The 11,500-nt window shown below is 37.1% G+C and overlaps 1 protein-coding gene across 1 annotated transcript; it reads left to right on the top strand.

Moving 5' to 3' along the window:
* Positions 1 to 1,319: 1,319 nt before the first annotated feature.
* LOC108681934 (succinate dehydrogenase [ubiquinone] flavoprotein subunit, mitochondrial) lies at positions 1,320 to 10,851 on the top strand. The gene is made up of 14 exons (XM_018171016.2): positions 1,320 to 1,459; positions 2,035 to 2,151; positions 2,920 to 3,114; positions 3,473 to 3,596; positions 3,737 to 3,830; positions 4,707 to 4,880; positions 5,365 to 5,522; positions 5,781 to 5,986; positions 6,253 to 6,411; positions 7,202 to 7,399; positions 7,615 to 7,806; positions 7,981 to 8,124; positions 9,504 to 9,617; positions 9,783 to 10,851. The coding sequence occupies exons 1-14, from the start codon at positions 1,427 to 1,429 to the stop codon at positions 9,867 to 9,869; spliced, it is 1,995 nt and encodes a 664-aa protein (XP_018026505.1). The 5' UTR covers positions 1,320 to 1,426; the 3' UTR covers positions 9,870 to 10,851.
* Positions 10,852 to 11,500: the final 649 nt, after the last annotated feature.

The raw sequence follows: 11,500 nt of genomic DNA, 5'->3' as shown, positions 1-11,500 counted from the left end.
TAATATACGCACAGTGTCATGGTAAAATAAGAATACTTTGAATCAATAAATTTCAAGAATATTTTTCAAGAAACAGAGGGCTTCATCTATATTTTTGGGCCTCTAAATTAGGCCAAATGACGTTTCTGATGCCACAGATGATAATGATTCTTTGACAATTTCTAAATTATTTAACATCTACTGTCTTCCTAGCGGTATTTATGAGATCGTCACTATCCCCTGTATCAAAAATTTTGTAGTGAATAAGCATTTGCGGAGAAAATTTTAAAGTGTAAACTGTCGAATCCATTGCTGGAGGCGCCCCAGTAGCTTTCTCTATAAATTATCTCCTCCTTGAGTCCAGGTCTTCAAGGCTACACCGGTAGGGTGCACACAGAGATCCATGATCTGACCCCAGATCGCGAGACCCATGATCTGAGCCACGCGAGTCTCGGATGGTGGAAGCTGTCGCGTGCCTCTTTTAAACAATTACGATCGAAGGAGAAATGACTGATTTGGGAATAGAGCCCCTGCACGAGCATGCAGCTTGATCAAAAGCTCGAGCCGAGCGATTGACACGCGCTTCGATCAAGCTCAATTAAGCCTAAAGTATTTTGATCAAATCCTCTAACTCATTAGAGGCAGGGTGGCCCAGTGGTCAAAGTTCAGAGTACCAAGATTGGAGCAGAGAGGCGCGGGTTCGATCCCCGCTCCGTGCGCACTCAATCGATAATTCTACGGATCCGTGCGCCAGTTTCTGGTCAAAATCGGCAATGAGGCCGGACGGTTAAGCACAGCAGAATTGTAGCAGTGAGTTGCGAGTTCGAAACCGCAAAAATGCTGTGAATGTTCTGCGACGTTAAGAATCGGCAACAGGCCTACGGCCTACAAAACGCTGAAACTGCTCTTATTATCATTAGTTTTATTAGAAATGACGTCAGTTCACACATGTTGTTCGTTGTTCCTTCGCTAGTGGTTTTATTTTTTGGGTCCTTGTGTCAATTTGGCGGTGAACAACAGATTCGACTAAATATTTGGACTTCTTCTCCCTAAAAATTGCTGCATCAACACATACATAAATTTGATTAATCAAATTATCTATCAATCACCATCATGCCTCGCTCTAAAGCGTCAAACGGGGATTTACAAAGGCAATCACGCTTGAGTAAATCGATTCACTACAAGAAACTAATTTCAAGCCTTCTAAAAATATTAAATTGACTGTTTATTAATTTTGAGTAGATTTTTGATGGAAGAATTCTATTATAGAATACCATAAGGACACTCATAGGGAATTAAACTTCGGTTCTAGGGATATTATTTACGTATAGAGGTATCATTTCAGTTACATAACTTGCCGACTGTTGTTGCGACTTGCGAAGTGATAAGTGGATACAGCATAACCACTTCTATTTATGTAGTTTTGCCTTTTGGCAATAAATTCATTATGGCTTCGCTCCGGCTTAGTGGAATGTCTTTGGTAATTCCTTATAATTTTAATGTAGTTAAATTAACTGGAAAGGGAAATCTGGTCAGTCTTGTCAAGTTGTCACTTCTGTGGAGGTTATAATATAATTTTAGTCCTACAATAGATCTGATCATCTGAGTAGGTAGCTAACAGACTGTAGCCTACCTAAATCCTAATCACTGTAGTATCTATCAGAATCAATCAGTCATGTTAACGAAATCTTGCAAAAATAAAAAGTAAACCCTCACTTTTAAATTTTATTTTCTTAGTAAATTTGTTAACATTATTCCTAATATGCATAAAATTATAAGCATAATTTGGGTTATGGAAGAAAATTTCCCATAAATTTGGTCAATAATAGCTTTTCTAGACTAGACATATTTTTGAATTTCTGATTTCTTAACGGTCTTTGTCATTCATGTTTTGATTCTAGTTGTGTAGTGAATGGTATCATTTAGTATGCTTGATGTCAAAATCAAATCAGTTACAAAGATAGTATCAAATTTATTCATAGGCTAATAAAATTTGATAATTTTGCAGGTATATTCTTAATAAAATTAACAGTATGTATGTTACTTTTTTCACAGGTATCTTCCTTGTTGAAACCAAAGAGCCATCTGGCTGGAGTGGCATCTTTTCCAGCCTCCAGCCACTTCCATTTCACCATGAAAGGGCGACAAACTGACAAAACAAGCTCAAGCAATGTTAGTTCTCTACTCAAAGAAAAAAAAGAAATCTAAACTATTATAAAGTGGTCTTCTGAAAATCTTTTTCAAATTTTGAAAAGCTAAAAAAAATTCAGTCATATTCATTTGGGCCAGCCAAATTTTGTAGTCCATCAGCATCAGAATTTAGTATATTTATTTGAATTGTACTCTAATCCTAGAATTGAATAGATTATAACTGAATGTCTGAAGCCACATGTTAGGTATGTCTATGATACACATAGTCCTTGTATGTATGATTTCATCCATTTCAATTGGTGATAAAACTGGCATATCATCACCGGCAGCTCTTTTAACAATTCATGAAATTATGGAAAACATCTTCCAGTCCTGAGTTCTGTGGCTAGAGAATCAGCTGAATTGTTAAAAAAATTATTTATGTGCACTCTAGTGAATCAAATCAGTATTAACCTAATAAATTGTAAAGAACTTGACCCTGAAGGAGAAAAAATTGTGCAAAATACCTATTGACACAAGAGATTGTTTGTTTAAGACAGTATGTGTTGCCTGCATCAGTATTGGGCTAGATAACTTTTGAGCAAGACTGATTCTTAACTTTGACTATTTTTCTCTTGAAGGATGTTGATGTTGCAGTATGAACTGGCAGTCTAAATCTTTACAATGATGGCTACTATTGGCTAGTGTTATTTTCATGTCTGGTACCTACTAGCAAGGCATTCATGCTTCCCTCTCAGTAGCCAAATTGAATGCATTTTATCATGATTTTGTTTAAAAATGCAATTACAGATTTCCCGGGACTACCCAGTGGTGGACCACGTTTATGATGCTGTGGTGGTAGGTGCTGGGGGTGCTGGTCTGCGCGCTGCCTTTGGTTTGGTGCAGGAAGGCTTCCGTACGGCTGTCATCAGCAAGCTCTTCCCTACACGCTCACACACTGTTGCAGCACAAGGTGGCATTAATGCTGCTCTTGGTAACATGGAGGTGATTCATGGACTTACTGTATATGGCTTACTTGTGAAATAAATTGATAATGCTAATGATCATTCTTCCAAGTAAGAAGTTTATTTCATATTATATCACTAACACAAATCACAATACATTTTACCTATTTATATTTTAATAAAATTCTCTGTTAAAATAATTCACAAATGTTAAATTTAGAGAGCCTTGTATGTATTCTTATCACTTGTGCAAGTTTGATTGAAGACCAGAGCATGATTTTTATTAACTATATATTTGTATTATCTTTTTTCATTAAAGATGTTGATCCCATCACTTGTTCTTTAAAATGCATTGAACTTCCTCATCTCTGAGTGTAGTTATATTCTATTTTGCTTAGCCTGACAACTGGAAGTGGCACATGTATGACACAGTCAAAGGCTCTGATTGGCTGGGCGATCAGGATGCCATCCACTACATGACCAAGGAAGCACCCAAGGCTGTTATTGAGCTGGAAAATTATGGTGAATTTTTGTAACTTTAAACCATTTCATTACATTTGAGCCATGATATTTTTTAAATTTCAATTTTGTTTTGATAATATATGATGAAATTCTCAGTAGTTTGGAAAATATTTTTTGATACAGCATTTTATATCCTGTAGGCATGCCTTTCAGCCGCACTCCTGAAGGCAAAATTTATCAACGTGCATTTGGTGGTCAGAGCTACGACTACGGTAAAGGTGGCCAGGCCCACAGGTTTGTGTTGAATTCCTAACATTCAGGTTTTGTTTTATTTTATATTTAAAAACATCCAATCTCTCTAATGTCAGGAATGTTTGCAATCACTGCTAATTTATTTTCAATTCATTGATATTTGTCTGTCCATAGAACTTGTTATTGCTGTCAAGGGTTTCTAGTGAGGAATTCTTGTGTGCATTTGATCCTTATATTGACAGTATTTCTATTCTATGTTTCTTAGAGGCATATATATTGTAATAGAAACAGTTAAGAATATATGTACTGTATTGCAATTGACAGCTGGTTATTTTGAAAATTCATGTTTTTCATGATGTTATCATGTAAGAATATTTTCTTCTATAAAAAATATTTGAGCATAAAACATGTAGATAAATATATAGTTCAAAAAAGTTGTTTTAAGATCATTCTCTGTTTTAACCATCTTGTTTTGTTCCTATTACTTGTATTTGACCAATTAGACGGTACTTCCTTGTACTGTTTGAACCTCATGAGGTGATTCAGGTTTTTGAATGAAGTACAATTGTACAGTTGCACAATTGTTTATTTGTAATTGCTTTTAGTTTAGTGATGTGAGTCGTTACCTAGTAACACTTATAGCTTTTCTTGTGCAATTAGTACACTTTTAATTTATATACCTATACATAATTCATTACTATCAATGTTACACTTTATTTCAAATTTTCATATTTTTTCGCATCAACTTTCATTGATGATATTTGCTAAGCACGGAATATTCTCTCAATCATTGCCAGATGCTGCTACGTAGTTGGCATATTTTTTTGTTATCTATCTTTCATGGCTGTCATTTCTATACCTAATTTTTTGACTGGGCAATATTTGTTTAGTATGTAATGTTCTTTGTTTAAATTGAAGATGCTGCTGCGTGGCTGACCGCACTGGCCACTCTCTGTTACACACACTCTACGGCCAGAGCTTGAAGTATGATTGCAATTACTTCATTGAATACTTTGCTCTAGACCTGATCATGCAAGGTGACCAGTGCGTGGGTGTTGTGGCTCTCTGCCTTGAGGATGGATCCATTCACAGGTACGGCTTATCTCAATAGCTCTATTTACACTATATTTGTAATGTGATTATTATGGGACTCAATCGTTCAATGTATGCAGTAATTACAGATTTTGACAATGGTTTCTGTACCAACAGGTAAAAAATGTAACTCAGTACTCACTGCAGTGATTGACAGAGAGCGCATTTTCTTGTCGACGAAAACTTGAGGTCACGGACGGACAGATAGACGGAAATGGCGAGCACAATAGTGCATTTTTTTCCATAAATGAGAAAATGCGCTAAAAATGAATTTGATTATTACAAATTCAAAACTGAAGATGAAAATCTTGCAATGCCAAGAAATCACGTGTAGATAATGCTTTTTTTTTCTCAGTCATAGACAAACAGTCTATTTCTTTTTATTTTGGGAACAAATCGTTATCTTGTTCTTGTTTTTTATGTGGTTGCATTTGTAAACCCGAAAACCAGCTGTAAGTTGTTTTAATTTTGTTTCACTTTAAAGGTTCCGTTGCAAGAATACAGTGCTGGCCACAGGCGGGTATGGGCGTGCCTACTTCTCCTGCACGTCTGCTCACACGTGCACGGGTGACGGCACCGCCATGATCTCCCGTGCAGGTCTCCCAAACCAGGACCTCGAGTTCGTTCAGTTCCACCCCACAGGTTTGCAATCACATTCAAGAACCACTTTGATCCTGTTTGCCTCATTGCTGGTAACCACTTTGCCACATTGCTAGGAACCACTTTGCTGGATTGCTAAGATCATGTTTGCTGCATTGCTATGAACCCCTTCATAGCATTGTTGAGAACCACTTTACCGCATTACCAAGAACCACTTTGCTGAAATGAACTATGTTTTGATTCCCAGTGTTTCTTATACTTAGTTTTTTTAATAATCAAGCAATAATGTATCCATGGTAGGTATCTACGGCGCTGGGTGCCTGATAACGGAAGGTTGCCGCGGCGAGGGAGGCTTCTTGGTGAACAGCGAAGGCGAGCGCTTCATGGAGCGCTACGCACCCACTGCCAAGGATCTCGCCTCTCGTGACGTCGTCTCGCGCTCAATGACCATCGAAATAAGAGAGGGCCGAGGCTGTGGTCCCGAGAAAGATCATGTCTTTTTACAGGTAACTGCTCTCAACTTCTGTTGCATGGCTTAGCCAATGAACTTAGGATTGTCACATTAACTCAACATTGTATGAAATAGGCAACTACTTGTTATGTAATGCAATTTTAGACCGTGTGATCTAATAATTAAAAGCGTCTCTGGTTTTAGTTTTAAGTCACTGCCTCGGACAATAATTACTTTGCATGCGTTGATTCGCTTTTGTGGCTCTGATTCTGCAGCATTCAGCTAAACATTTTTTATATTTTTTTAACCTTTGCTGAGCAGCTGCATCATCTTCCTCCTGAGCAACTTGCCGCGCGCCTCCCCGGCATTTCAGAGACGGCCATGATCTTCGCGGGTGTGGACGTGACCCGTGAGCCCATCCCCGTACTGCCCACCGTGCACTACAACATGGGCGGCATCCCCACCAACTTTGAGGGACAGGTAATGGCGGCACTACAACATCCCCGTTGCTCTGAAGTGAGTGACATTGCAGCTCTGAAGTGAGTGACATCACAGCTCTGAAGTGAGTGACATTGCCGCTCTGAAGTGAGTGGCACTACAGCTCTGAATGGTCCAGTTTTTATATGACCAATGTAAGTTCTTTGAAATTCATGTTTTTTTTTTTTTTTAATATCCCACTGCTCATGGGTGAATCGTTTCCTGTCTCCATTGTTAGCAATTTAGGGCCAGTAAAGTGTTGAGGCTAAGATTATGTTGTACAGTGTATAGCTCACTAGCGATCAATTGATCTTACATCACCAAAACTAGCCACCTAGATTTATTACATGCGTCTTGAGTGCTGTCTTTAATATTCTAATTTATCTTACTTTAACTTTAATCTTACTTTAACATCCTAGTCTTTAACATTCTAATTACTATCCTTATGAAATTATGTTGATATGATCTCCGTCAAACTGAATAAAATAAAAGTATTTTGAATATCACATCTTTCCTAGTTGTTGAGAACGACTAAATTAAGACGTCTGCATTAATGTTATTTTCTTCGATAGAAAGATTTATTAATTAAATGAAACACCAACAGAACTGGCGATTTCAGATAGGTTGGAAGCAACAATAATTAAAAATAAAAGAAACAAGGATAATTTTCCAGGTTCTCACACACGACCATAGAAAGATTTATTAATTAAATGAAACACCAACAGAACTGGCGACTTCAAATGGGTTTGAAGCAACAATAATTAAAATAAAATGAATAAGGACAATTTTCCAGGTTCTCACCCACGATGGCAAGAGCGACCGTCTCATTGGTGGGTTGTTCGCCGCTGGGGAGTCTGCATGCGCCTCAGTTCACGGGGCCAACAGACTGGGCGCCAACTCTCTCCTCGACCTCGTGGTGTTTGGGCGTGCTTGTGCCCACACCATCGCCCGCCAGAGCAGCCCAGGCGATACCATCCCGGACCTTCCTCAGGTGCCTTAGTTAGTTACCCAGTGAAAATTTACAGTCGCGGCAGCTTCTGTTTTGGATTACCAGAAGCCGGGGCGACTCTAAATTTTGTTAGGGTACTAGTTACTTTATTCGTTGTGTTGATTTTTCTCCGGTTAATTATGGTAGTTAATGACCAAATTTGACTTCCCACTCACCACAAAAACTTTAGTTTTTATGTCGTTAAAATTTGAGAGCAGAATGCCGGCGAGTCATCAGTAGCTAACATCGATAAGCTTCGCTTCAGCGACGGCGGTACCAGCACCGCTGAACTGCGCATGGCGATGCAGAAGACGATGCAGTCGCATGCTGCCGTCTTCAGAACCGGAGATGTTCTCAAAGAGGGATGTGAAAAAATAGCAAAACTCTATAAGCAAATGGAAGATATCAAGGTACATGATTGTTTTATGTAGTGTTCTATTCATTGTATTTTTAAATAATTTTCTCGTACAATTGCCTCTGGTCTTTATTTGAAGGCATAGGTTTTAAATTTCTAGTCTTCAATGTTGTGATAACATTTCAATCTAAATTTTATTTCTATTATAACCATTTAATTTTTACTGAAGCTTTCTGATCGCGGTATGATCTGGAATTCTGATCTGGTGGAGACCTTGGAGCTGCAGAACCTCCTGCTGAATGCCAGCCAGACGATCGTGTCCGCGGAGGCCAGGAAAGAGAGCCGCGGAGCTCATGCCAGGGAGGACTACAAGGTGAGTTAAAATGTCCAAACAAATCGGTTGGCTTTGCTGCACTTAGCCAAACATTTAAATTTGACGTGTTATCCTTGATGTCCGATATTTTTGATTAATGTGATTATTTTTTTATGTTTTAATGATTTGTTGAATTAGCTTTGTCTTTCCGATCAGTTAAAAGACCTCTTAGGCACTAAAATTTAGATTAAACCGCGTTTGTGCAAGGCGAAGTTATGCAAAAATTGTTTTGCGACTTTGGTAATGATTTTGGCAACTTGTGCTTATTACGACTTGATTGAGACAAGATTTGAGAGCCCTTTTAATGGCGGTTCCCAAAACATAATAATTGATGTACACGATTATTGGGCTGCGAGACAATTCTGTAACAACTTTGTATGAGACTGAAGTTATATATATTACTAGCTACTGCAACAATTTTACACTGGATGGAAGTAAAAGGATGGACATAATGCAGTCCAACGATAATATGGAAAATAAGAAATATGTTCCGCATTCTCCAATGGTGGGCATATATGTCGATAGTTTAAAGATTGACCACTGCGTTTTTAAACTTCGCGTCCCTTGAAAACTCATGCTACTGCATATTTAATTCACACAAATTTGAAATATTCAACTGATCATATGCTATATACTTTATTTATTCATAGTAGGTACATAATTATATCCTTAAAAAATGTTGGGCTGTTTGTAGTTAAACTCGCATCTTACTTTTATTTTACCTCAAGAATACACGAAATAGTCAAAATTAGGTCATATTTGTATCAAGTAATAATGAGGGAATGAAATATTATGTTTTATATTCAATTGGAAAATAATTTTGGACATCGGCTGTTTTGTTGAAACAGTTAAGCATTAGTAGACATCAAATGGGTTGCATCCATATGCTATCATAGTGAAATTTCAGCACTCAGTTTGGCACCACAAAATTCGTAACATAATAAGGAGAGTGTTAGGGAGCCTACAAGCTCATTAATAATTGTTGGTGTTGGTATGTATGATAATGAGATGATAACTTGCATTGTGTATATTGAAATGACTTAGCAAGAAACTCGGAAAGCACTGTTATTAAATGCCTCACAAGTTGAGTATTCAAAGCCTTGTTAATCGACCAGGGTATAAAATATCCGAAGGAAATTACCATAACACACAGTTTTTTAATAATATTTTAAACTTTATTTGTCGATTATGGTCTATTTTATTCGAAGTAAACAGCATGGCTTCATAGGATTCGATTCTAAACTGGCTTGGTAAGTTTTTAGAACTAGGTATCCCTAATTGGCATAGTGTCTTGTACGCTTGTAAATAATATAGATCGAATAAATTTTGAATAGTAAATAATAAATATATATAACTTGAAGATTTTTTGCATTTCATAGCTCCGCATTGACGAGTACGACTTCAGTAAGCCGTTGGGTGAACAAAAGCCTCTGCCTATTGAACAGCATTGGAGGAAGCACACACTTTCTCACGTGGACCCAACATCTGGCCAGGTATTCCCATTCATTTTTCTCATGTTTAATTAAGTAAGAAATGATGGATTAATCAAATAATGTTCCTGAAACATTTACATGCTTCTTAAAGCCTATGAAAATGTGATGTATATTTTTTAATGGCTCATGAGACTTCTTGGAGTAATCGTGAAAAAATCTCCGCAGGTGACTCTATCGTATCGCCCAGTGATCGACCAAACGCTGGATCAGCAGGAGTGTGCAACTGTTCCTCCTGCAATTCGATCCTATTAGATTTTTTAGCCTAAATATTGCCGATAAATATTACCTATTGATTATTGAATTTCCTTCTTAATTATGATTTTGAAGCCCAAACGTGAGAATATCTGAGTTAAAATTCTAATGGACTCTCATTGGGTTCATGACTTCATAAATATACTGTGAACTGACTCGTTCATTGATCATGTAACCCCTCTGAAAATAATGAACCGGGCATCAAAAAAATTATATTTTGTCATTATCTTGTAAGCGTTTCTTGCTGTCTATCAGCAATGAAACCACGCGAGAACCAATTTGAGTAACATTACACTGTCTGAATACATCAACTCTACTCAGGAAATGTATTACTATGCATGTCATTTATGATAAACTGTTTTACAGCGTTGTAAAAACTAAGTATTGTACCGGCGGGACGAAACGGACTCCGAAATTCATTACTCCAATTACTTAGTACCATTGTAATTGTCTAACACTGATAGCAGCAGAGTTTGATAATCTAGATCTATTATATTTTAACAATACACGTCTGTGTATCATTTATAGCACTTTCGTATTTTCGATCCAAGATTAATTTTGTTTATTTAAAATCATAACTTATTCAACATCAATTCAGATAATTAAAAGTGTTCGTTGTGATGTTGGAATTTTAATATGCGTATAATCGGAATTATGAATGTCAAAGATATGATGAATTTTTTCCAGTTGCAATGAAAGCCTCCTTCATAAATTGTAATTGTATTCATATATAGGTCATTACACTCTCGTTGTAATGAGCTGTATATGTCCTGTACATATGAGAAGATATTCGTGAATCGTGGCAAGGGAGCTGCTCTACGTGTACAGTTGTTGTGTATTATAGATGAAGGCAGGTCCTGCTCAACGATTCTATTCTTCTCCGCTCAATTCCATTTAAATTACATTTTGCAGCTGATGCTTGCTACAATATTGGAAAAATATGCTCTAGTATAGTTATTTCGTTAATAAATCTATCCGAGAACGTCTTTTACTTACCAAAATTGTAAATACATCTTTAAAATTCGAGCTGATGGGATAAATAAGCGAGTCTGCCATGAGGAAACGATGCAAATTTGACGCATATCGAGCAGTAAAACTTCTTGTGAAATCTTGTCTCTTTTAAAAATATGCAGCTTGGTATTTTCTTGAAATTAAGTTAGCGTCGGAGGACTTTCTGTGTAACTGCCTTGAATTTATTCGAACCGTAGGGTTGTACTGGCTACTTGCATGGTCAATGACAATTTTTACGAGAATTTCGTGTATAACTCGTTCATTTTAACGGCAAATGTATTGCAGTTTTTAACGTCGCCAATCTTTTCGCATATGCCACTGTTCATGAGATAACCTTTTAGGAGACCATTCACATGGTATTCCTCAATCATATACTCCAGATGACCTCTAGTTCGGATAATTCAAAACCCCGTGTCTATTTTATCGTGTAAATTTTCCTAAATCCTGAAAATGGTAGTGGCAATGTATACGCAGGTACGCTTCTTAAGGTAGTTGCTGAATTTACAATTAAAATTTGCAGCCAGTAAGAACTACATGCAAGTCTCTGTATTTCTTTTAAAGTTATCATGAACCTGAAAAATTTTCACCAATTCCTTCCAGTATTTTAGTGGGCAGACACC

Source organism: Hyalella azteca, unplaced genomic scaffold (genome assembly GCF_000764305.2).
Source record: "Hyalella azteca isolate HAZT.00-mixed unplaced genomic scaffold, Hazt_2.0.2 contig10531, whole genome shotgun sequence".
Taxonomy (NCBI): Eukaryota; Metazoa; Arthropoda; class Malacostraca; order Amphipoda; family Hyalellidae; genus Hyalella; species Hyalella azteca.
The sequence above is the reverse complement of the archived record's forward strand: the minus strand, read 5'-3'. Positions and strand labels throughout refer to the sequence as shown.

Bases quoted from the DNA above. Each gene is read 5' to 3' on its own strand.
- LOC108681934 (XM_018171016.2), top strand. From the start codon at position 1,427: ATGGCTTCGCTCCGGCTTAGTGGAATGTCTTTG. The intron at 3,831-4,706 runs GTTTGTGTTGAA...TTTAAATTGAAG, and splicing joins AAAGGTGGCCAGGCCCACAG to ATGCTGCTGCGTGGCTGACC. The intron at 6,412-7,201 runs GTAATGGCGGCA...ACAATTTTCCAG, and splicing joins CCACCAACTTTGAGGGACAG to GTTCTCACCCACGATGGCAA.